General features: G+C 42.4%; 1 protein-coding gene across 1 annotated transcript in view; it reads right to left on the bottom strand.

The window, feature by feature from the left end:
* Nucleotides 1–2,555: 2,555 nt before the first annotated feature.
* Nucleotides 2,556–27,647, bottom strand: part of Gli3 (GLI family zinc finger 3) — a 271,135-nt gene continuing 246,043 nt past the window's right edge. The window contains exons 11-15 of the mRNA NM_080405.2: nucleotides 15,635–15,784; nucleotides 14,169–14,333; nucleotides 8,905–9,195; nucleotides 5,530–5,857; nucleotides 2,556–4,935 (exon numbers count right to left, since the gene is read on the bottom strand). Coding sequence (NP_536330.2) covers nucleotides 2,618–4,935; nucleotides 5,530–5,857; nucleotides 8,905–9,195; nucleotides 14,169–14,333; nucleotides 15,635–15,784 — 3,252 coding nt within the window. The 3' untranslated portion in view covers nucleotides 2,556–2,617. The remainder of the gene's footprint in view (nucleotides 4,936–5,529; nucleotides 5,858–8,904; nucleotides 9,196–14,168; nucleotides 14,334–15,634; nucleotides 15,785–27,647) is intronic.

The raw sequence follows: 27,647 nt of genomic DNA on the forward strand, positions 1-27,647 counted from the left end.
ATGCAGACATTAACCAAGAGTGCCATGCATGAACCTGTACGCAGACATTAACCAAGAGTGCCATGCATGAGCCTGTCCTTCTCATTAAAAGCAGCTGTGACACAAGAGCCAAAGCTGTTTCCCTGAATACAGCAGCCACGAAATGAAGAGAGGCTGCTGACTCTGGGTGGGTTTTTGACAGGAAACACCAAGCCTGCAGAGATCTCAGGTCCCACGGGATAGTTTTAGTGACCAAATGATGCTTCCTGAACTATCATGACAGATTGTTGAAATCTAGGGATAGAACCCTTTCACCTTCCTTTTTTTTTTTTAACCTGTGTCCTGAAATCTTCATATTGAGAAAGGTAAGATATTTTAAGTGGAAACATCAATTCCATAAATCTAAAGGCAACCACTTAGAAAATAAGAATGAAAATAAACAATTAAAAAAAGAAAACACCGAGTCAAAAGCAGAAGGTCAGGAGGCAGGGGTGCTGGCTCTGTGCACTGACGGTCTCCTAGGAGAGGCTGCCAATAAAGGAAGTCACTGCACTAGAGAACTTCAAGGTCACATGCAAGGACTCCACCCAGAAAGGTCTCTGCTGCAGGAGGCAATGGCTATGACCAGGAATCAAGCTCACTCTTCTTGCTGAGGAAGGAGGAGAATCCTGAATCCCTGCTTTGAAATCAAAAGTAATAAAGAGACTGGACCAAAAATTCGGGTGTGCCAGGTCAGACCCAGACCTGAGACCTAAAAACTAAAAAGACTTTTGACAAATGAAATTCAGATAGTCCATCACCCATGAAAATGTGACCTGCTTGAGGCAAAAAGAAGCCTTGCTTTATTTAGTCTCCTAAACTCAGACCAGTAGTTCCCTTTTGTTTGTGGGTTGCCATTTGATTTATAAGGAACCTGGGAGAAGGCTGCAGGGCATGGAGAACTTACAGATTGTTTTACTTGTCCTTGGGACATCTATCAGAAAGTAAACTGGCTAGCATAGCCACAAAGGCATTTTACATGGTAGAGTTGCTCCCCTGTTGAAATTTGGGCTCCAAAAGACAGAAAGCAGGCATGAATGAAATTGGCTGGTCATAACATTCTTCCTATTACCTAACACCTACTGAGTTTTCACCTTTCTACTCATAATTTTAGAGGGCAGGATTTAAGAGGAGAGGTCACACAACCCTGTCAAGAATTACCTGGGGGAAATCCAATATTGGGGCTGGTGGGTAAACATTTTACTTTGTTTACAGTTTTAAAGTAATAACTATTTAATCCATGCACTCTGTCTACACACAGGATGACTCTCGTGTGTGAACTGCATGTGATGAACAGCTGCACTGTGTAAATCTTTAAAATCGGAATACAAAAGTACGAGTCCAATGTTAAGGACAGATGGTATGTGGAATTCACATGGCTACTAAATATCATCTTTCATGCTCTCCAATGCTAAAAATGGCTAAAGCAATTAATTCCTGATGTTAATGTATGTGCGGTTTGCCTTTTACAACCAAGTTTTACACATTTTTTCCCTTTATAATAGGGCACTGAGAAAGTACCTTTTTATCTCAACTGTAGTGAATTTAATAAATGGTAGTGATGCATCTAGTTGTGGGTTGTTTAAATATCTACGCAGAGCTATATATAGTCAGTTCTCAGTAATCTATGACGAGTAAAGAGGTGAAACCAATGAATAATTATAGCAGGTCCAAAAAACATCCGCAAAGTGATTCTATCCAATTGTTTCGATCTACAATTGGTCTAACTTTATACCAAAAAGCTAAAAGCGTGACACATCTGAACATCGACAGCACGTGCACGCTCACTGCAGTGCTAAGTAACGGACTGTTCAGAAAGGTGGAGGGAATGTACGCAAGATAACCAAGAACTGACCATAGAGACGAACCCACGGGATACTTACAGAACACTTTAACCCCTAAAAAATCCTGATCAAACTACTTCGTTTCCAGGATCTCCACATTTCAACTTTTGTACAGCTGTTAAAAGTATGCCCTGAATTGAATCAAGGTGGAGGACACATAAAAACCTGCTATTTATACTAGCTATGTTGTGCCCACAAATAATCTTCAAATTCACTACTCATTCAATTCTTGTACTCAATGTGAAAATTAAAAATACACATACATACATAAAAGCAAGTCACTGAGTACTGTAAAGAAAAACTTTAAAAAGGTGGATCTGCAACCCCTTGGTCACAAGCACACCAATTCCTAGTTCTTGGGATGTCAGAGAAGCAGGCCGAATCTCTTAATCTGATGGCTTCTCTTCTAAAAGAAAGAACATGCGCATTATACATTGCCATTGGTTCACTCACAAGAGGGCAGCTTACAGGTTAAAAGAACAAGGGTGATTTGAAGGTCACAATACTGATTCAACCTGAAATGGAAGACAGTTTCTCCCCTAGAATACCATAGGGTTTTTCAGAGTCCTTTTCCATAAAAGGAATATACTTGAGACACATCCCAGTCAGGTGAGATGAGATTGCTAAAATACACACAGAACTTAAAAAAGAAAAAAACAAAACAAAACAAAAACAAAAAACAAAAAACCAGAGTCATTTCAGTCTTTCAAGTCCTAATTCTTTTATCTCTATTTGTGGTCCTCTTTGCCTACTGCCTACTGCATAACTGCAAGGAACTTGCTTTCTTCTGCAAGGGAGGTCAGCAAAGAACTCATATCCCCAATAGCCATGTTGGTGGTGCTCATGGACAGAGAAGGGAATGGGAGGGATGCCCGAGGTGTGGTGAGACGGGAGGAGCTGTGGGAAAGGTTCTGAATGATACTGGGGCTCAAGGCCCCTGACATTAGGCTGGTATGGTCCCCATCATCTATGATGGCATCAAAATCAATCTGCACGCCTTCTAGGTCATGACTCTCAAAGCTGTCAACTGTGCTGGTCACCTGGTTAACACCTGGGGAAAGTAACTCAGAATTTTCAGAGCCATTCTCCTGGAGCAGGCAGTTGGCCTCTGAGAGGGAGAATGAGCCAGCTTTCCTGTCTTGCTGACTGAAGCCCATGGTTTGGTCATAAAACTGACCGGAATAATTCTGCATGCTAGAGCAGAGCTGATGGGACTGCCCGTGTGCCTCCATTTTGATGCTGTTCACCCTGCTGGTCTGACTCACGTCACTGAGCTGTCCTTGTTGCAGAGTGAGGCTGCCCCTTGGCATTGCCTGACGCCTGCTGCCCCCATAGCTGGCACAGGGCTGGTAGCCCCTGATAACTGCCATACTTGATGGCTGGCTGATCTTGTCCTGAGTCCCTGGTAGGCAGCTCTCTGTCCCTTGATAGATGTTGATATGTGAGGTAGCACCAACCTGCCCTAGTACCTGTTGACCAGGGCGACTGGGCCCCTGGTGTTGCATGCTGCCACTGAGTAGCTGAGGAGCAATGTACCCCTGCCCCATTTGTTCTTGGGTTTGTATGCCATTCACTATGTTGTCAGCTAACTCATTTGGTGCCATGGACAGGCCAAAATCTAGCAAACCCCCATTCTCTTGCAAACTGTTGCCTTTCAGCTTGGACCCTTGAATCCCAGCACCACAGGCACTGTCTAGAACACTGGAAGTCAGTGGCTGCCTGCTGAGCTGGCTCCCATACTGCTGGGTCTTATAGGCCTGTTCATGGAAAGTATCTCCACTGGGGCCAAGTCCATCCCCACTGTGGACTGCAAAGTGCTCTGGGTCACTGTAGGAACTGCCATTCTCCCCAAGGGTCTGAGATCCCCCAGCTGGGCCAGTGCCAACCTTCCACAGGTTCTGTGGATGTACCACCATATTGCTGTATAACCCAAAGCCTCGAGCCTGCTGTACGGTAGGGCGCTGACCACACTTCAGCTTGGAGGATGACAGATCAGAACTTCCAGAGCTGACCTCATTCCACTGGATGGGCAAATCAGTTTTACTGCCCTCGGAGCAGGGTTGCTCCAGAGCTGGGTATTGCTGGCCAACATGACTGTCTGGCAGCCCCGGTAAGTCCAAGTCCTCTGGCTCACGGGCTACTTTGCCATCTTCAGAGATGGAACTCTGTAATTGCTGCCCATACCCTGTTTGGTTCTGGGAATTCAAATACTGTACCACATCATCTGGCAGGAAATCTTCATCATTCAAGCTAGCATCAGCATCCATGGTCAGGGCCTCCAGGGCAACATTCTCTGTGATGCTGGGAGGGCAAGGGGATGCTTGGAAGTACCGGGGATGGGTGCTCTCCTGCCGGGTATAATTTTGCAGCACTAAACTACGCTTTTCCACGGATGGAGGCAAATTTGGAGGATTAAAGCTATTCAGGCTGCTGAAGCGTTGAACCCTGGGAAGTGACATGTTCTCGGAGACGGTCCTCACAGGGTCGCTGGCTCTCCTCGCACTGTTTGCTAGCGCATCATGAGGCAGTAGGTGACGCCTGCTGTATGTATGGCCTCCTCCATCACTGCATCTCCGAGGAGGATGGACTGGAGGCAGAGTCACCCCTGAGTCCCTCCCCTCCCCGAGCAGGGCCATCCTGGTCTTCAGGCTCAGCTTTTCCATGTGGGGCAGAGGTGTGGGTGGCGGGCCACCCGTGGCAGCAGCATACTTGGCCTTCAGGCGGTACTGCTGCACGGGTGTGAGGCTGAGCAGACTGGGCAGCCCATCACCCTGGCTGGCCTCGCTGGACCTCCGTGAAGCATCTGTGGAGATGGGATCGTAGGAGTCGGCCACACTCACATTCTGGGGTCGCCCTTCAGCCTGCGATGCCTCACTGGACCTGCGGCTGGAAAAGCAGGGGGAGATGCCCGAGGATCTGCGGCTGCTCAGGTAGGCAGAGCTGATGGTGCTGGTGTTGCTGTCCCTCCTGTTGAGCGTGTTCAGCACAGTGAAGTCTACACCCGACAGATCACTTCTGCTCGGGAGAAGGGTCCCGGGCCCGCCTGAACTGTAGTTGTTATTTGACTGTGTGCCTGGAGGGAAGGCACAGAGGGGAGGGAGAGAAAGAGAGATGTAACATTAAGAATGCCTTAACATGGGGTTGGGGATTTAGCTCAGTGGTAGAGCGCTTGCCTAGGAAGCACAAGGCCCTGGGTTCAGTCCCCAGCTCCGGGGGGTGGGTGGGGGTGGGTGGGGGAGAGAATGCCTGAACATTGTTAAGGTGCTGACGAGCATTTGTAGTTCCTTGAACTGGGCAAACAGGTAAAATTTTCTTGGTTTTATGCTTTTGGAGACTAGAGTTGAGGCACTAACCACAAACACACCTATTGTGGAGGATTTTCTTGCCCCACTCAAACCCGAACAATTACAATTTCTTCATCAAAATCTGAGTTCTTCACATTTTAATTTGTTTGTTTTAGTATCATTCTGCTATTATTTTCAAAATATGGACCATCTGGAAAAGCAGTATAAATGGTTCAACATCGACACAGGTTCTGGCCTAAGTTAAGGATCTGTGGAGAAACTAACCAATATAAAATCAAGGGTTCTAGGTCCTCTTGGTGTGTTCTGGCTACAGTGAAAGGAAAAGAAATAGCCTGAGCAGACAGATCTAGTGTGGGACTTACCATTTCCTATGAGAGGAGATACCGCAGGGGCTTTGGAGGGTAGAATAGGGTTCAGTCTTGGAAACATTCCATTCACTTGCTTTAGCCTTTCAAGTTTGATATGCTCCATCCATTTGGTCCCTGCTGGGTTTCTCCTGCCTTGCAAAGCAAGGGCTGTGGTTGCCGTGGAAATGGTCGAGTCCATGATTGGGGTCTCATCGATGGCACTGAGGTCTGCTATACTACCTCCATCAGTCAGAGGAAGCTCGAGCCCACTGTTGGAATAGTTGCTGATGGGGGACTGTTGGCTGCTGCATGAAGACTGACCACCAGGGCTTGGCTGAGATGTCTATTGGGTCAAGGAGAAAGGAACAAAATGACGTCAGGAAGGGTCAAGGAGAGGAAGCTAAAATGACACCTCATGCAAGCCAAAACCTTCAGGTTATCAGCAGGTTAAATGAGAAGAAAAACTATGTGTTGGTGGATGTTTGGGCCAAAATGAGAATGGCCCACCAACCGGGCTGATACACAGGGGAGGTAATGGATGACGGAAGATGCTAGATGTGGTGTGGTCAGAGCTATCAGCCATGACACCCTGTTTCAAATGCCACCTACGCAGACATACTTTCTTGTTTTCAATTCTACCTCCAGGACATTATTTCTGGGCAAAGTCTTCACCATTCACTATAACAGAGTATTTATGTATATAATGGGATCAATTCTTAATGGAGCAATTGTTACTGGAAATTGATACAAATCGCACAGAGTACCTAAGTATAAAGACCTGGCATAGTTAAAGATGAGGAGGTTCCAAGCTTTGGTAACTATTACTGTTCCACCTGGGGTTCATTTTGCTGAGCTACTGCATACACATAGGGGATGCTTTATAAAATACTTTATCTCCTTCCAACAAAGATACCTGTAGGCTATCCAGACCTGGTTCTCAAATAATTCTGTCTTCTTCCCTGCCACCTTCAAGGTGGCTGTAACTGGTAAAATATCAATCCTTTTGCTCTGTCACACTCAGAAGGGAAGACAAGCTGCAGTGGATAGTAGCCCTGAGTGTGTAGATTGATTTTATGGTTCCTCTTGATGTGTGCCTCTCTTAGTATGATCTCCTAATCTTAAACAAATAGACGCTAGAAGAGAATTATGTAGCTAATGAAAACTTAATCCTACCAACTAGTTTTAATCAAAGAGAGTACTACTTTTGTCTATGCCAGGGCTTATGGAATAGTAGGTGGAAAGTCTGACCAGCACAGGGTCTGGGAATAGACCTATAGCACACAGGATAGGTCTCACAGTGTACAGCTAGTTGGTCTATATAAAACTGCAAGGGTACATACTGATGAAGTCACGTTTTTTTTTAAGAACAAAAGTGGTGTTGAGAAAAGTTCGTTGGCCACCGAAAGTCACAAAATTTAGACCCCTAATCTGAGCCTCTGCAATACCCCCCACCCAGAGTTCCTGTACAAACCGGAGCCACTAACAACAAGTAAAAACCCACTCAGTGATCCTCAGGTGAGATGAACAATGATGCTGAGGAAGTGTCTGTAGAGGTAGCTCCTGGGAACGTCTCACTTTATTTACTTTCACATCATACGAATACAAGCAAATGTATACTTTCTCAGCAAGTGCCACATGGTGCAGTAACTTCAACCTGGGCAACCAAGCAGAGCTAAGGAAGATTTGTAAATCTGATCATGAGTATGTAAATTCCTAATCATTTTGCCTCAGCAAAGTATTGAGATATCAGCTCTTCCAGAGGTGCTACAAGTTTTTAAAGCTTTGGGTAATTTTCACATAATCAAAATATAAATATGTACACAGATCTGTGTATAGGACTATGCATACACATGCCGCAGAACATGTAAGAAGGAGCAGGTTCTTACAGTCAGAAAACTACTTATATGCACTCAATTGGATGGAGGTTAAGTTGCTAAAAATTCTAAGTCTTCTTCAAAGAACACAGTACATATCTAGTCCCACACTTGAACTTATCCTAGGTCAAGATAGTAAATAGAATTTGAGAACAACTGCTTGGTTGGCCCAGTGTGACTTATTATGAAGTCCCAGGCAAAAATAACAATGAGTCATCATCTAACTTCACAGTTTTCGCATGCTATGTTCAAGGCACAGAGCTGAGCAATGCTCACCAACGATAGATATCACAATGCCATAAAATCCAAACAAAGATGAAATGGGAAGAAAATTTGCATGTTGAAACGAAAACAAACAAACAACAACAAAAAAAGAATAGAGAAGCCAAAATTCCCTCACCTTATTACCCACTGTCCTTAGGAAGTGAGAACAAGACATTTGGGAGCAATAGACAGAAGAGGTGTTGCATTAATAAGAAAAAAGGAGAAAGAATTTAATTTATAGCATGATGACCAAATTAAAGACATGTTTTAAAAGAAATAATATTAGAAATGTAATGTTCATTAATAAGTGTCTGTGAAGGTATCTGGTATTTAATGCATATGAGCACACGGCATCTGTTGGGGAAAGGGGTCCCGTGATTAACCTAGAGGAAACTTCAATTTTCTCACCTGCAAATATAGGGTTTGGTCTGCAAATCTTTGAGTTCTATCTTTATAATCTAATTTGTCTATAAATATTCCCATACCATGTCATTTTTAAGAGAAACTGCTGTAAATAACTAATTCTAGCAATTCTATTTTTTTTATGTAATAGAAGGTTGTGGTGACATACAGATCCTGTCGCTGTCTTCACTTTCCCTGAGCTGTTTAGCCCGTGATCACAACACTAGTCTTGCCCTTGCCTACTCCCCCTTGGCTCTGGAAAACCCTACAACTGGTGCCTCTCATCTCCCTCCCCTTCTCCTGGAGCTCCTGGCTGAGTGCTGAACTGTGTCCTCAGGGCCTCTGCCCTCAGAGCACATTGCTGATTCTCCTTCCCTAGAAGGCTTTTCACAGACTTGTGTTTAAACCCACTCATCGGAATTGTATTTGTTTTTCAATCTGCACATCCCACTGAACTGTAAACCCCCAAAGAATAAGGACTTCAGCTTATTCTTCTTGGGGTCACCAGGGCAAGGAAGACAGAAAATGTATTTGCAGAAAGGCTCAAGGAATGATTTTCTACAGAGTAGCCACAGTAGAGACACTGACAGCCATGTCTGTGTACCACAAGTGGTACAGCTAAGGATCGGTTTTATAAGTCAGGTAAGAATCTTAGAGACTCCCTCGGAGCAAAGTTATTACCTAAGCAGATTAACTTCTAGTGAGCAGTCTCAATCAATGGGCTCACGACTCTCACATCAGAATGGCTGGATACAATGAAAGGGGATAGTGTTGTCCTTTGACATGTTCATCTGGGCTTTTCTCAATGAGCCTGGTCGGCTCTGGCAGAACAGGAGAGTGAATGACATACCATGGGCTTTTCAGCCTTGACAGTCTTCACCTGGAGGCATTCTTCCCGCTTTGAGGTAGTGTTGCTCAGCTCCTTCTGCTCACCGAATGCTCCCTGAGTCGGCCGGCCGGGGGACCTGGACTGTGAATGGCTGCCAGAATCTCTAGGTGGTGGAGGCCGAGGGTGCATGTCCCCACGCTGCTTCTTGGTAACATGAGCCTCAGGGCCATGCACAGTCTTCACATGTTTCCGGAGAGAGCTGGGGTCTGTGTAACGCTTGGTGCAGCCAGGGATTTTGCATACATATGGTTTCTAGCAAATTCCACAAAAAGGAATTGTTGATGAATGGCAATAAAAGTGATTATGATTTGGCAATTGCTCATTACAACTCTATTCTTTCAAAAGCACTTCCCCAGCATTCAGATACCTATCAGGTCTAATGACTTAGAAAGCCTATTTGAATATTGTTCAGTGTCCATAGGATCTAGCTTAACAGGTATTATTTAGAGAGCTCTGTGAGTGGTAGTAGTGTATACATTGCCTTTACAGTGTTGGAAGCACTTATGCTCTGAGTGGAAGTATCATGGCTCTCCCTCTATTGATGATGATAATGGAGAGAGGCTTGTAAGAAGATGATATCAGGACACTTGTATACATCTTATAGGAGATGGGCTGTGTGAAGAAATTTATTATCTTGGTTCTTAGATATAATAATTCTTTGCTTTGAAAATGTACTATTTGTACACAGGTATTATAATAGGAAATAAAACTAAGCTTCTCAGAGTTGTTTTCACGTTGTTTAAATAAATGCTCATTTGGGTAACTGGGTACCTTACAACTGTTTGGGGTTTGGATGTAAAAACCCTCAGAAGGTCTCTGGTCTAAAGTCATAGCCTTATTACAGACTCTCCACACCCACTCCATATACTTCTCAAGGCTGCTGAGGGATTTACAGAAACCCAAGACTCCCAACCGTCTTTCCTCTGATGTTCCACATCTACTAGCAGAACTTCTCCCTGCTAATTTTATTTTTTCCCCGAGGCATCCACCATGCCTCCTGAGACAGTTAAAAAACACTGGGGCATTTATAACAAAAAAAAATCATATAATCACAGAATCACATAACAATGCCAGAATGGTGATCTTTGTTTCCTTGCCTTCCAAGAGTAGCATTCTGGGATGTTGGTATTGAGTAAAGTCAGCTCTGCCTGTCCAAGGGCTCTACATCCACAAACTTAACTAACTTCAGGTTGAAAACACAAAAACTTCATACCTATAATGTGAAAACCTTATACATGCAGTGATCATGAACAGATGCTTCTTCTTGTTGCTAATCCCAAACAATAGAGCAGCTATTTACATGGCATTACACTGCAGCAGGCAGTAGATGTAATCAGAAGTATAAGAGTGTGTGTATACATACATATATACATACATACATACATATATATGTATATATATTATATGATATTGCAGCATTTTATTGAAGAGACTTATGTATTCTCAGATTCTGGTGTGGGCTGGGGTTCTGGCATGATCCCTTGCTGAAAGCAATGAGAGGATTATGTATTTCCACCTCTGTGTACCGGATAGTAAGCTAGTATATAAGAAATCATCATAAAAAGCATGATTAAAATAATGTATCTCTTATCCTTGCTGAACACCCTGTCTTGTAAAATGCATGTCTAAAAGATGCTTTTTCACTAAAAGCCTACGGCCACAATGAGAGCAACCTAAAATGCCGAAATTCTGTTAACGTAGAGAAGTGAAGATTTCGAACATTATCCTGAGAGAGACTTTACCTTCAAATGTAAGATTCAGTTGGATAGAATTGATTCCCATTAACTACAGATTATGTCTACTCAGGAGCTCCGTGATTTGCCGCATATATATGATGAAATGAGAGTACAGGATTCCATGCATTAGGGACAGAAGAATGGCTCCGACAGTGCCATTACGTTTGGGTGTTTGTACATCAACCCTGTGCTTGCTCAGAGCACAGATGGGACAGGCTGCTCCATCAGCAGAGTACCTGATGCAGGTGTGTGGCAAGGGGAGAGAAGACAATGACAGGGTACAGGATAGGGACTGGATGAGCTACTCTTCCTATAAACACATTCATGTGAATATTAAGACTAGCCTGGAAATGGGTTCACAGCGGGTGGGCAATGTGCACAGAGAAGTTTATCAGAACTAGCATTTTTTAAAGACCAATGGCATACCAGTGAACATGCACATTAAATGTCACCTACAAAAATACATAAGAACACAGGTTCTGGAAGTTTATACTTTAAAACAAAACACATAACCACAACTCTGGAGCTTGGTCTTGAAATTATGTGGCAGCAATAAAATGCCAGGATAATAGCAGAAGCATTAAGCGGTCAGGTTTTCATGTCTTAGACATTCAACTTCAGACATGCTGTTTACCATTTTGACTTGCATATCCTTTGGAAAGCAATTGATGTGTTTTCTCCTGACTACAATTTATCAGTGAGAGGAATAAGTTCTTTTTCTATAGACCACGCTAGCTGTGTATTCTCTCACCTCAGCCTCCCAGGCACTAGGATTATAGCATTGAGCTACTATTCCCAGATAAATTTTATTTTTCACTGAACATCAAATGAGTGCTACCATATGTAAGATTTCCTGCACACAAAGATGTGTAACCTCAATAAAGATTCTTTATGTAATCCTTTATATTTTATATGCAGAATCTTCTTTTCTGGTAGGAAAAACGAGACCATGCAATCACTTATAGTATAAAGTATGAATTCCAAAGATGTAGACAACTGAGGACTCATTTTTTGGTTGAGATAATCCTGGGAGGTGTCAGTTACTAAAATCTGGGCTTAACTGCCATCTCATGGGTACATATGATGCTTGCAACTGCATATGTCCCATGGTAAACACTTGCACAGTGGAGCGTTTCTTATGAGGAAGCACTTTGGCTGGGTAGCGAAAACAAAGAATGAGATTCTGTGGAATAAAAGCAATGACGATGAGAGGCCAAAAATGAAGGTTCCCTAGAAAAGGTCCTGCTCATGAGTGGTCTGGAGCATGGTCATAAAGGTAGCTCCAGGAGTAAAACAAACTGTATGATCTATACTGGGGAGTCCTTTCAGAGGTCACAGTCCAGGGGCCCCGAAGGAGCAAGGACAAAAGTCATAGAGAAATGCCATTCCAGCTTTTTTGTTATATAAGGAACTGAGTATTCCTGGATCTACCCCTGTTGAGTTCTTGGCTACACCTATCAGAGCAAAAAGTCCTCACACACAACTTCTTTGCTTAGCAAAGACGTGAGGTCATAAATAAGAGAATAAAATAAATGCAAGTAAATACCAGGATTTATCTAGGATGGGCTCACTGGACTGCAAGAACCTGGATTTCCAGCACAGGCCTAACTTTTGTATATGTGGAACTGTGGCGGCCTCCATACTGGAAACCAAAGAGCCTCATACACGGTACAGAGAAAAATGATTGTGTGTGTGTGTGAGTAAATCTTAATTATGTGCTATTGCTCACTCCTGGTAACAACATTATTGCCCAAGTCATCTTCCAGTTTCCCAAGAGGTTTAATCCTCATATAATCCTAACCTCAACAAAGAAAAAACAATAACTAGACTATACCTAAAATAAGCAGATGTGTGTACATGTTTTAAGTTCATAAACAATGAAAATCTATGTATTTGCATATCCCTGTCTCAATATACTCACTAACCAAATTTCTCTACAGTAGGGGAGGTTGGCTAAACTCTACAAAAAGGAATGAATGTCTTCTTTTACTTAAGTATATGAAAGATAGCTAATTTAATTACTATTTTAATTAAAATTCTAAGTAAAGATTTTCAAACTCTATGAATTGAAATTGACAGAAAAATAACTAAGGACATTCTTCATGTTGTATAATAATTCTAGAACATTCTAGCACTCCAAAATCAGCAGTCTGCTATTCCCTCAGCCTCAAGCTATTTTGTCTCCATGGATTTACCCATTCTAGATTCCCTAAAGTCTTCAAAACAACAGCATCAGATGACACAGTGGCTATTATAGTCAGAAAAAGTACTTATGACAAAAAATGAAATCTATCTCCTTAGGTCATTAACAGGAGATTCAAAATGACCTACCCATCCTTATCACACCATGACCTTTTGAAAGAGCTGGGGTCTGTGGATCTGTAATTATTGAGTTTCAAGTATGATCAGATCTGAATATACATTTTAGACAGTGTAGATAATTTCATTAAAGGTCATTTTAATCTGTTTTATTCTATTACCAGAACTATTCCCCCACCTCTACTTAAAGCCAAATGTCTCCTGAGCAAAATGGCTCACTTAGTTTAGATACTGCTAGCCAACAACTGATGAGGTCATAATGGCCACTCATACATGTAAATTCCTCCTTTTGCAACAACGTTTCAAATTAACCAAGGATACATTTTTATGCCTGAACTATGTGCTACTTAGTTATCTCATTTCTATCCCAAATGAGGGGAGCATTGGTAAACTTGGTTTATTAAGGGGACAGTTTACCGAGGAGTCAACATTTCAGCTATACCTCCCAAGAAGAAGTTTTATACTTTTAGTCAGATATGCATCAAAGCTTAGCTAAAACAAATTTGCAACCATTTTTACATTTATCAGTAGTCTGGGGACAATTATCTAAAAATAATGGTAATCTAACACAAACCGCTGTCATAAAGCTTTGCTCATTTTATCTTCAATAACAGACTTAAATATTAACTGTGCTGCTAAGAAGATCTTCCATGATCCTCTGGAATTTAGACATCTGAAAATTGTATTTAAGCTGTTTGCTTGATGAAAATAATTTTAGATATCACGTATGTGATAAAACTGCTCTCTCCTAGAAAACAAAATTGGATGCTTTTAGGAGTGAGCTGTCTGTCACTTGCCAGTGTGATGGTTCTGAATGTCTTTAGACAGCAGCAGGTCCTAGTTTGTGTGGGTCCATGGTATTAGAGCAAGCAGCCTGAACTCTAAATTAAATGCTACTACTGTCTGGTCAGTAGGTGGCAGGTCTGAGCAACAGGAAACTAAGTTTAGCAAGAGTTTTTCACAGAATTTCTTCTTCATCTGAATTACCCACTAAACATGGTCCATACTTGAGGTCTCAAACCTTTGCCTGCAGACCTGTGGGGTCTCAGAGCCTACTCAGTCAGAACAGCCCAGAGAAAATAAAACAGAGCACATCTACTGTACCAGGTAGATGATGCCATGAAAGCTCATTATTTTTGCTGGTAGCTTTGGGTAGCAGAGAAGGCTTACCTCATTGGAATGTGTTCTGTTTTGGTGCTTGGCCCGATCTGAAGCGTTAGAGAAAGCCTTGTTGCAGCCCTCATGCTCACAGACATATGGCTTCTCTCCAGTGTGAGATCTCAAGTGGGTTTTCAGGTTTTCGAGTCTTGAGTAGGCTTTTGTACAACCTTCAAACTGAGGACAACAGGTAAATCTGGACCACTCTACACAACAACAGCTGCAGTTTGCGCCCACCCCCTCCAAGTGGATAAAAACTTGACCTTTCAAGGGTCAGCAGCTTTTCAAAACCAGGGAACAAAACCCCCACTAAACTCTGCATTTATTGGGATTCAGATGTGGCTTGGGGCAGTTGAAGACAAAGCATTGTCAGTGCCAGTAAAACTCCTGAAGGCTTTTTTCCCCTCTACTATTTTTTTTTTAATAGACAGCTCAATGTGGACAATGAATTTCATTATCTGTTCATTGATCTCCTCCAATTCCCACTGATTTCAGATTCAGCACAAAGTCCATTAATGCGGCTTTGTGTCCATACAAAGGCATGGAATTTGATCATGTTTGTAAAGGCTCTTTAAGATGTAAAGTACCAGGGGCTGTACAGCACTCACAGCAACTCCAGAGAGCACCCAGTCTCTCTGCAGCCCCAGCCTACTCCAGAGGCTTCTTACTCACTGTGGTGACCCAGCAAGGAGTGAGGAGACATGATAACCACAGGCAGCTGAACTGTCTTGTCAAAAAGCTTGGGGTAAGAAGTGACTTGGGTTCTTTTTAGGTTTCAGAACATATACAAGTAACACTTGAGACATGATAAAGACATGATGTTCATTTATGCTTCATATCATATACACACTAACAAACAGTGCCATACGAATGTTTTAGTGCACCTGCGCTGTGTCCACAAATGCTGTGTCCACAAGTGGTTGCGGAAGTAATGAACAGGGCTTTCTAACCAGAACCTTACCTTAGCACCCAAAGCCTTGTGCACAGCAGTGAAATGCTCTGGTATGAGCTACATCCCAAGCCTAGTATACTGAACTTTGTTTTTCATAAAGAATGCTCAACTTAAGGCCTATAAGATGGGTCAAAGTGCAAGTTGTGTAAACTTGACCAATAGAGTTGGATACCTGTTAACACACCTAAACGGGCAACAAGAGAATCAACTTCACAAAATTATCCTTTGACCACAGTATGTACAAATAAAAACTTAAGTGGCCTGCAGTATGCTGAGCTGTAGGAATATGGGAGACACAGAAGGCATGAGCTCATGGGGCCACTTATGCCTGCTTGTCGCTCTGCAGAGATGGCCTGTTTGAAGCTCAGCATTAAGGTACTCTCTCTACAAACAGTACTCTCTCCTCATTACCCTTTTAGATCCTGGGGTCAATAGTATTCAAACCCCTTAAGAACAGGAAAGACCTACAGAGCAAAGTGTCATGCTTGTCAGTGTGAGGGGCTGAAGCTGTCAGGTAAGTACTTACTGTACATTTGTGAGGCTTCTCTCCGGTGTGTCTTCTCATATGTACTACCAACATGTACTGGGCTTTGAACGGTTTCTGCTCTCTTGAACAATCAAGCCAGCGGCACACAAACTCCTTCTTTTCTCCATGAATGTGGTCATTATTGATATGCTGGGGTTGAGGAAGAGGAAATTAAATTAAAATGTGTTAGCCATCTCTCAAAGGAACAAAGAGAAGTGAAAAAAAATGCTCAAATTTTAAGCCTTGAAGATTACAAGAATAACTTTAATACATCATAGATTTTGTAAAACATTTCTAGTACGTACATTTATAAGTACATTTGCTCTTGCTAACTGACTGTGAAGCCAGTGTGGGAAATATGATTGGGAACAGGCTTGGCATCCAGAAGAAACAGCAATAACAACAAAACACCTAGAGCCTGAAATCCGAAAAGCACTGGTTAAGTCTGAGTTCTACAAAGAGCATGTGTAAGATAGGCCTGCTGCTCTGAGTTCTCTGCTTTCTCGGGGTTTTTAGTATAGGACCACAGGTGCGCTTGCGCTCTCTCTCTCTCTCTCTCTCTCTCTCTCTCTCTCTCTCTCTCTCTCTCTCGTGTGTGTGTGTGTGTGTGTGTGTGTGTGTCTGTGTGTGTGCGCCTAGGATGTGGGGGCTTAGACAGAACTCACATGCGCCCATAATTCCATAACAAGGCTCAAGAAAATGCAACTTTGGTTCAGATTTGGAACAATATCTCCTTGAATAATAACCCCAGAGAACTAGGTGCTAAGAAAGAGAATCTGCCCTCATTTCCATGAAGTTGTACAATCCTATTATTAATAATCTTTCTCAGATTATTTTAAGGGCATGGCTGCTTTGCTTGCATACATCTGCGTTCACTAGGCGAGTGCCCGGTGTCTGTGAAGATCAGAGAGGGAAATCAGGTCCCTGGGACCTGTTATGGATTGTTGTGATCTGTCACTGTTGCTGGGAACCAGAGAATCTGTGTCCTCTGCTAGGCAAAAAAACTCTTAACCACTAATCCAGTGGTTCTTAATCTTCCTGATGCTGCGACCCATGTTGTAGTGACTCCGACCATACAATTATTTTCGTTGTCACTTAACTGTAATATGGATACTGTTATAAATGATAATGTGAATATCTGTGTTTTCCTTTAGACGCAGTAAAAGGGTCATTCTGCCCCCAAGAGGTCATGACCCACATGTTGAGAAGTACTACATTAAGCCATCTCTTCGCACCCAGGCAATTTTTTAAAAATAAAAAATGAAGGTAGATTTCCTCAAATTCCTCATCAGTTCCAGGCTTTGGGGTGAGTTACAGCTCTATTTTTAGAATGACATGTGAAGTGCCTTCCACGAGGACACATGGAAAGCCTACAGTGACACCTGAGGCAGAGCAAGGGAGCGCTCCACAGAAAACCGCAGTGGCTGTGCCTTCATTGTCAGCGGCACATGTCTGCAGTGCCAGGACTGAGAGCCGCAGTGGGAACACTACCAAATGAAAACCAGACTGGACCTCACAGTAAGCCCTTCCTCACAGTACCAAAGCCAACGGAGTCCATCTTCAGTAAGCTTAGTGTATTACTTAAAGGTCCAATTCTAGACTACCAGGGACTTTTTTTTAATCCTGTTATGCTTGATTTGCCTTATTTTAAGGCTACCAGGTATACTTTTTCAAATACACAGATATACAGCTCTTAGAAGTCATCCAGTAATTAAAATTTTCTTGAGCTCTGTAGCAGTAATGACACAGCATTGATGTGTGCCGCTGAACACTCTGGCTTAGGGACCTAGTGGGAATTTTCTGCTACCAGAATAGGCTTTCTCGATTACTCTTCTAGGTGGCTGATTACCTGAGGATAAAAATTTTGCATGAAAAAAAATAATTTTCTGTGTTGTTTCTAGAAGTTAGAGCTGGATAAAGGAAAAGAAGTCACTACTCTCCTCTCTCTAAGCAGCAATCAGAATGCCCGACGAACTGCAAACATTGAGCGGCATGTGACAGCACACACAGAGAGAATCTTAGCACGTGGGACTATATGCAACAGACCACAGTGACTGACAGGAGAACCGGCTCCCGAACTTCCTATCCTAAACCAGCATTCCTAGGAAGCAGTATCTAGACATTACAATTACGCACATAAACCACAAAGAGAACAGATGTGCAGCACAGGGAATCCAGGGCTGCCATGCAGCGTCCTGGACATTGCTCAGGAAGGTCCCCGATGTGACCTAAGAAAGAAAATCTGCATATACGACTTCCTCTGAGATAAAGAGAGATAAGTACATAGAATCACCCCATAAAGTTGCTACTGTTTCAGTTTTTCCATTATTGGAAATGAACAAATTGGCCCTTGTCCTAAAACACTTGGAAAGATGATGGGGAAAAAGGGAGGAAGGAAGAAAAAATGGAGAGAAGAGGATGAAATACAGAGAAAGGGAGAAGGAAAGATTCTGATTGGAAAACACAATTCTATTTGTGCTGACCAGCCTCCTAAGAGTCACACACTCATCCACAGGTTGTGTGCGGTGCCTAGCACTTACATAGTATCTTTTTAGTCCATATGATCTACTAAGCAAAGAAAATATTGCCAGCAAAAGACACCCTGAATACTTGTTTATCTTTTTTTTTTTTTGTCTTTTTTTTCTAGAGCTGGGGACCGAACCCAGGGCCTTGAGCTTGCTAGGCAAGTGCTCTACCACTAAGCTAAATCCCCAACCCCATACTTGTTTATCTTAATACAACTTTGCTTTACATGGTCTTTAATGTATAGCATTTCACTACTATACAATTACTCTCAAGAATTCACAAAAAGCTTTGAAAGATATCTAGGCATCGCCCATTCTTTCCCTGACAGAGCAAAGGGATCCAATGATGGCAATGGTTCTCTCCTCTCTTGCCTTCCAGGATGGTGTGTGGTAAGCCTTTTGCATTAGGCACAGCCACAGGGAGTGAGGCAGACATAATTTCTGCCCTAAGGAAATTACAGTCTCCTGGAGGAAAACAGATAATAACTTAAATTGTTGTGTAATTACAGTTGTGATAAGCATTATGAAGGGAAATAATGGGTTTCATAAAAGCATGTAACAGGGGTCCAAGATCAATGTGGTACATCAGGAATCGGGAGTTGGTTCAAATGAAACCACACTGAAAGCACAACCTGAAAGCTAAACCAAGCCCCACCAGGTATGTGAGAGGTCAGGCTGAGAGCAGAGAAAAGGGGAGACTATGGCAGACACAGAAGCACTCACTGAAAGTCAGATCTTGGTACCAGTGAGGATGGCGGTGATACCCACAGTCAGCAAGAAAGAACTTGCCAGGTAGACCTAGCAGGCCTCAGGCAATGTTGCTGCTTTGCCTGGTGAGTAGGCATGAGCTCACAGTGTGTTAAAGAGACACTGTTCAGACCGGCAGGCACAGGCTGTCGGGCCACGGCTCACTAAGAAAGCAACATACCTCAGATCTCCAACAATAAGGCTGTGTGGGGCTACACCTAAACAACACGGTCCTTGCACACCTACCCCATTGAGGACATCGGGGTTTAGTAACTGGAGCTACTCAGGGAGACACCTGAGCAGGAGGAGGAGGGGTCAACAGTGGGTGAACTATAATAAAAGACTCCTTTTCCTCTGTTCTGTTGAGGCGTCTGAAGAGTTTAGCATGAGAGGTCTCCAGAGGCACCCTGGGTCCTGGTACTTTCTAAGAACTGAAAGAGGAAGGGTAACAGTTGTCCAGTCCCCTGACAGTGGCAGGGTGGGCAAGCTCTGGCCTATGTCTGAGCTGAATTCTCCAGGTATTGAAAGTGCCTGGAAGAATCTGCATGTGATCGTGCCACCTCCAAGCAGGGAGAACCAACAGCAAGCGCATGAGCACAGCAGCAGCGAACAGCAACTGCATTCACGTTTCATCAGAGGGGCATGGAGAACAGAGCAGCAGGCAGCCCCGGAGTTGTCATCTCTACAGGAGGAAGAGCGAGAAGGGCTGGCGTTGGACAACTAAAGCTCCACATTCTGCAACACTAGTTCCTAGAGTAGACTGCAGTCTTAATGTGTTGTATAATTTTCCTGAGACTGCTCTTAAATTCAAACACAGATGATGCTGGAGTGGGTGCCTACATGTGCACACGCATGGAGCTTCAACGATCTGAGGGGGAAGTGAACAGTGCCTCTCTGATGCGGTAGTCAGTCCCATGAGGAAAAAGAGGAGAGAGGTAGCTATATGACTGTGTAAGACATCCAAATGTGTTTAACATGCAAGAGATCTTTGTCTTTAAATCTAGGAATTACTTATAAATTAAGATTCTAAGAAATCATTAAGCCTCAGGTGGTTGTAAATTTTAAATAGTTACTTGCCTTTAAAAATAACTGTTTGGTCCCTGAGCCTATAGGTTAGTCGAGCACTCTGGAGGTAAAAAGACACTGATGGCCTCAGCAGTAAACATTTGGGCAGGCCTATTTGCCAACTTGGGCTTTAGTTAAATCATAGTGACAAACATGTTACACTTACACACACACACACACACACACACACACACACACACACACACACACACACCCAAAACCAAAACAAAAAAACCAAAACAAAACTAGGCAGTGGTCTGGATCTGACCTACAGGCCCATCACTGTCTTGTCCCAGTTGAAATGATTTCAGGGCTTCCTTCCTATCCTATCACCTTGTCAGGTTATCTTCTCTCAAACATGAAAAAGTACAAGTAGATGGAGGTAGGTTTTCATGCTAAAGAATAAAAACCAGGTTGCTAGAAGAAAAAAGTCTCCAAGAAAGAGCGAAAGAGCGGGAGTTCAGCCACAAACACTTTGCTATATATATATATCTGTCATTCTACATGTAGGTCAAAAGTGCACTCATTTCTCTTACTAGAATCCAAGGTCACTGAGAGTAACCTACAATGAATAGACAATTGACATTGGACAGACCGATTTTCAAGTGAAGCTGACCTGAAATTCAATGGCTGTGAGTTTGTGGTTTTCTCTGAAAATTTGACTTCCTAACAGTGAGAATGTTAACCAAATATATAAATAATTTAATTGAAGGGAAAATAATGCATGATTAAATTCCAAACTAATCGAACACTACGACATGCAATTTGCCAGAGGCCCAAGATCCAGAAAGAGATAGATGGTCTAAATTATAATGCTGTGTGCCTGAGCTGCTCTAAATGCCCCCTTTTGAATAAACAGGGGTCACTGGAACCAGCACATTCCCAACAAAAGCTAAGTCCAAATACTGGACTTCTAGTTGGAATTGCATCCGCCTTAGGATATGATAATCGATGACATTAACATAACTAGCATAATGATCAAGCTAAGGTCGGATTTTCACCAACTGTGATCAAGTCTTTAGCAGAATGAGCCAAGGGCCATAATTCCATGTTTGCCACTCACTCTGGTCTATGAGAGCCTAGAAAAAGGCAGGAGAACTCAATAGCTTGCTTGTCAATGCGGGGAGCAGAAGGCACTTCTTTATTTCAGGGTATTCTCTTTCGGAAGCTCTGGCCCAATTGTGAACCAAGGAAACTTGGAGAGGGGCAGAAGAGAGACCTGAAGGAAAAGGAAAGGGAAGCTTTTCTTTTCACTAACAGCAGTAGAATGGAGGCCTACAATGGACTTCACTGAGCTAATCACTGTCTTTTCTTCTTGCTTCATTATGTGAGTTCAGAGCAGGCAGTTTTCCTAACCTTCAGCTGAAACACATATGTGGCCCAGCCGCAGTGGGTGCTCACACAGCCTCACATAAAGCTGCTATTCAATCAGTTTGTGAAGCTTGGAGGTGCGTCCCACTTTTGTTCTGCAACCCCCCTCTTTGGGCAAGATTCAATTTCCACTTGGAAAGCACAGCTTTCTAGATAAGTAGGCTCAGTTCTTAGGAACTCCCTGAAAGGAGAAGTTACAGCACTCTTCAGAGATGGGCAGAAATTCCCTCATCCCACCTACTGCCCAAGGTGACTCAGAGCAGTAGACAGACACTGGCTGCCTCCCAAGCCTGTTTTCTCTAGTCAGCAGGATCCTGATAGTAAGGAGCAATTCCTCCTAAGGCTGTCAGGAAAAGTCCCTGTTAAGCATACTCAAAAGCAGCAACCGCGGGACACGCAGACCTTGAACCCTTCAAACATCAGCCACTCTGTCTTTTCATTTATTTACTGTGCTAGTTTTATGTCTCCACCTGTTTCCAAAATAACACAGTGTTCCCACCAAGTTAAAGATGCTCACATACGAGCTGTCAGCTCTTTCACAGTACAAGGTATATGTGAAAGCAAAAAATATGGTCCTTAGAATACAGCCGAATGTATGTGATATATTCTCATTCTCTCTCTCTCTCTCTCTCTCTCTCTCTCTCTCTCTCTCTCTCTCTCACACACACACACACACACACACACCATATTATGCATGTGATAGAAAAGGGACTACACAGTTGTGTGTCATGTGGAGGTGAGCCATGGCCTACAGCTCTCAGACTCCGCCCTCCCCAGTTTTACCTACTGTTCACGCTTTGGCTACTTTGATTTAGGCTCCCAGAAACATCTGTAAAAAGGAGGGAAGGAGAAAGTGGTCTAGACTTTAGGAAAGTTTAATTCCTAGTAAAAGCCATTTGGGAAAGGGATAGAAATGATTTACCTAAAAGAAAAACAAATTCCTCCCACTTTACACTGAGCTGACATCTTTTCTTGGGCATTACTTGATAAGCAGTAGTTCTGAGAAGTTCCATGACTGTCATGGCATGGATTATGGTGGGGACATATTGTGATTGGATTCCTTAAAGCATTAGGAAACAAAAATAGAAAAACGGTGCAAATCACAAACTATCAGGGCTGAAATAGGCCTTATATATCAATATGCACTTTAATTTCAGATAAACAAAATAATTTAAATTGTTTTCGTGGCACCTGTCAATCTTTCAAACAGATTATTTAAAAAGCTACAGCTTGCTGTGGAAGGGGCCTTCTCTGCGACTTTACAGAAAGACTGCTGCAGTTCTAGCTGGTTAATAATATTTCTGACTGATCTGTAGCTGTCTGACATGCCATAAAAGCAAACAGGAAAACAGGAAGAACTTAGAAATGACACTTCAAAAAATAAAAATAATTTCCAATTTCTGGCCTGTGAACATGAAGCATGAGGGTGAGACTGAGAAACTTGTGCTTGTTGGTTAAAAATGAACAAATGAATCTCTACTGGCAGGTGTCTGACACAATTAAGCAACACAATCGTTTCTTTTATGGGTAAAAAAAAGTAAATTTCTCTAACAAGGTAGACATTATCTATGAATGAGGGGTTCTGCATTAAGAATGGAAATGAATGGGATTAAAAGACAAATCCCATCCTCACTCCCTGAAAACCAACACTGAGGTAAGCTGGGCCTAGGTTCCATGGAAGCAAAAAACCCATTATCATTGACAGGTAGAAATAAATTAGACAAAGAAGAGTAAGATTCTGGGACATGTTAGTATATGGTGAACACTGGAGGCCTGCCGTGTGAGTGAAGCCAAGGAGCAGACCACAGGCTGTGTGTGGTAATTCCATAACCTCCAGGCTAATGAAATCTATGCAGAGAGAAAAGAGGTGGTTACCTGTGGGTGGGATCCAGGGAGAGAACAGAGAAGGATAACTGAAGGCTACGGTGTGATGAAAGGTATTCAAAATACTAAATTGCTATCTACTTTCAATGGGAGAATTATACAGTATGTGAATTATATCACCCACTTATACACGAAGAGAAGAAACTCACTTAAACCCACTCTGTAATGGAATCAGAAGATGGTGTGGGGAAACAGAAAAAGTAAAAGAAGGAGAAGGAGTAGGTGGCATGTAACCTTCCGAGGAGGACTTCTTTCCTGTAGAGAATGGATGGGATCTTACAAGCAACCCTCCACATAAGTTCAAGGCTCCATGTATAAACTTTACCCATCCCTCCCCTGTCCCCTCTCTCCAGTAGGCTGGGTTGAAAGGGAGCATTTGGAAAATAGTACTTCCTGGTAAATTTCATAAAGGACTCAATATGAACAATCTGGGGACTACATGGAAATCATGCTACTGGTTTGTTTGTCTATGTATGTATGTATGTATATATGTATGTATGTATGTATGTCTGTCTTTTGTCTTTCAGGTTGTGAAGGTAAGTGGAAAAAACAAAGGAAAGAATTTAAACTTGAGTTGTTAACAAAACCAAATCGAAACACCACAAACTAACATCAGCTCCAGGCTAGCTAGGATGGAAATGTGAAATAACGTAGGATCAGGAAAACCTGATTCCCTTTACACCCCAGATCCCAGAAGTGCTCAGAGTTTAGAAGCCCCAGGCCTTGCTTACTGTTAACTTGGCTCATGAACTGTCAAGATATATCAACCTGTGATGTATAATAGAAGTTTTCTACTTTATCCTATTCACATGCTAATAATGCCTACATTCGTGTAGAATAATAGTTACTGACATAACGGTAAGCTATTTTAAGCTTAAGAAAACCCAAATTTGAGCACCTACACACCTGAGAGAAACTCTTAGATTCCAAGTGACCCGCCTGGCGGTCTCAGGACACACAAAGGCAGAAGTCACCTGGGACAGGACACTTCCAGTTTCTGCCTACACCAGGAGGTGGACCGTTCTCACAGCTCTCTGTACTTAAATCTTGGGAAGAAGAGAGCTGAACTCTCAGAAGTGTGGACAATCTTGAGTGCTCAGGGGAGTGTACCACTTCTGCTCACATTCCTAGCTCAAGAGGAACCTGCCTAGTGCCCTCTGGATACAGAAACATGGGAGCAGTCAGCAGCAGGAACCCTCTGATATATGCCTGCACCTGGAACTGAACCGGTTCCACAGCTCTCTGTACCCAAATCCCACGGGGGAGAGAGCTGGACTCTCAGAACTGTGGACAATCCTGAGAGCTCAGAGAAGACAACTACTTCTGCCCACATTCCTGACACAAGAGGAACCCATTTAGTGCCTTTTGGGCACAGGAACCTAGGAACAGTCAGGAGCAGGACCCTTCTGCTTGTTGCCTGAGCCAAGAGTCAAAAGTCAGTGCCAGGAGCGACCACACACCTGAGAGCAGAGGTAAGATCAACTCTTCTGTTCCAAGGGACCTGCCTGGAGGCTTCAGGTCACACAAACACAGGAGCAGCTCTCTGTTCCCAGATCTGGCTGAAAGAAAACAGTTCTACAAGAGTGCTGACAAACAGGCTTACAGGAAGGTCAAGCAACTGTTAGAGACAGCAAAAGTCAAGTTCATCAGAGACAACCTGATGGTGAGAGGCAAGCACAGGAACCTAAGGAACAGAAATCAAGACGACTTGGCATCATCAGAGCTGAGTTCTCCCAACAAAGCAAACACTGAATATCCAAGCACACCTGAAAAGCAAGATTTGGATTTAAAATCACATCTTATGATGATCATAGAGGACTTTAAGAAGGACATAAATAACTCCCTTAAAGAAATACAGTGCAACACAGGTAAATGAGCCCTTAAAGAGGAAACACAAAAATCCCTTAAAGAATTACAATAAAACACAACCACACATGTGAAGGAATTGAAAAAACCATCCAGGATTTAAGAATGGAAATAGAAACAATACAGAAAGCATAACGGGAGACAAACCTAGAGATAGAAAACCTAGGAAAGAGATGAGGAGTCATAGATGTGAGCATCACCAACAGAATACAAGAGAAAGAAGAGAGAATCTCAGGAGCAGAAGATACCAACACATGGACACAACCCTAAAAGATAATGTAAAACACAAAAAGCTCCTAACCCAAAACATCCAGAAAATCCAGGACACAATCAGATCAAACCTAAGGATAATAGGTATAAAAGAGAGCAAAGACTACCAACGTAAAGGGCCAGTAAATATCTTCAACAAAATTATAGAAGAAAACTTTGCTAACCTAAAGACAGATGCCTTTAAAGAAAGAAATTCCTCCCCTCACATAATAGTCAAAACACGAAACCCACAACACAAAGAAAGAATATTAAAAGCAATAAGAGAGAAAGGTCAAGTAACATAAAGGCAGACCTATCAGAATTACATCAGACTTCTCTGCAGAGACTAAAACAAAACAAAACAGAAGATCCTGGACTAATGTCATCCAGACCATAAGAGAATACAAATGCCAGCCCAGGCTACTATATCCAGCAAAACTCTCAATTAACATAGATGGAGAAACGAAGATATTCCATGACAAAACCAAATTTATATAATATCTTTCTACAAATCCAGGGCTACAAAGGATAATAGATGGAAAACTCCAACAGAAGGAGGGAAACTACACTCTAGAAAAAGCAAGAAAGTAATCTTGCAAGGAATCCAAAAGAAGAGAGCCATGTAAACGTAATTCTACCTCTAACAACAAAAATAACAGGAAACAACAATTACTATTCCTTAATATCTCTTAACATCATTGTACTTAATTCCTTAATAAAAAGACATAGACTAACAGACTGGACACATAAAGAGGACCCCGCATTTTGCTGCACACAGGAAAAAAACTTCAGTGACAAAGACAGACAGTACCTCAGATAAGAAGCTGGGAAAAAATTTCCCCAGCAAATAGTCCCAAGAAAGAAGCTGGAGTAGCCATTCTATTATCGAATAAAATCGACTTTCAACCAAAAGTTATCAAAAAAGATAAGGAGGGACACTTAATACTCATCAAAGGAAAAATCCACCAAGATGACCCTCAATACTGATTATCTATGCTTCAAATGCAAGGGCACAAAAATACTCAATAAAATTCCCCCAAACTGAATCCAAGAACACATCAAACTGATCATCCATTATGATGAAGGAGATTTCATCCCAGGGATGCCATGATGGTTAAATGTATGGAAATCCATCAGCTATCCACTATGTAAACAAACTCAAAGAAAAAATCCACATGATCATTTCAGTAGACGCTGAAAAAGCATATGACAAAATTCAACACTCCTTCATGATAAAAGTCCTGGAAAACTCAGGATTTCAAGGCCCATACCTAAACACAGTAAAAGCCATATACAGCAAACCAGTAGCCAACATCAAACTAAATGGAGAGAAGCAATCCCAATAAAAATCACATACTAGACAAGGCTGCCCACTCTCTCCCTACTTATTCAGTATAGTATTTGAAGTTCTAACCAGAGCAATCAGACAACAAAAGGAGGTCAAAGGGAATTGGAAAGGAAGCAGTCAAACTATCAGTATTTGCAGATGATATGATAGTATACTTAAGTGACCCCCAAAGGTCCACCAGAGAACTACCAAGCCTGATAAACTACTTCAGCAAACTGGTTGGGTATAAAATTAACTCAAAACAAATCAGTAGCCATCCTCTACTCATACAATAAACAGGCTGAGAAAGAAATTACGGAAATGACACTTTTCACAATAGTCCCAAGTAACATAAAATACCTTGGCGTGACTCTAACCAAGCAAGTGAAAGACCTGTATGACAAGAACTTCAAGTCATTGAAGAAGATCTCAGGAGATGGAAAGATCTCCCATACTCATATATTGGCAGGATTAATGTAGTAAAAATGGCCATTTTGCCAAAAGCAATCAACAGATTCAACGCAATCTCCATAAACATCTAACACAATCCTTCATATAGTTAGAAAGAGCAATTTGCAAATTCATTTGGAGTAACAAAAAAGCCAGGACAATCCAAATGATCCTCAACTACAAAAGAAATTCTGGGGGAAATCACCCTCCCTCACCTCATACTGTATTACAGAGCAATAGTGATAAAAACTGTATGGTACTGGTACAGAGATAGGCAGGTAGATCAATGGAATAGAATTGATACCCAGAAATGAACCCACACATCTATGATCACTTGGTCTTTGACAAAGGAGCTAAAACCTTCCAGTGGCAAAAAGATAGCATTTTCAGCAAATGGTGCTGGTTCAACTGAAGGTCAGCATGTAGAAGAATGCAAATCAACCCATTCTTATAGCCCTGTACAAAGCTTAAGTCCAAGTGGATCAAGGACCTCTACATTAAACCAGATACACTCAAACTAATACAAGAA

The sequence above is a fragment of the Rattus norvegicus genome, chromosome 17, assembly GCF_036323735.1.
Source record: "Rattus norvegicus strain BN/NHsdMcwi chromosome 17, GRCr8, whole genome shotgun sequence".
Lineage (NCBI taxonomy): Eukaryota > Metazoa > Chordata > Mammalia > Rodentia > Muridae > Rattus > Rattus norvegicus.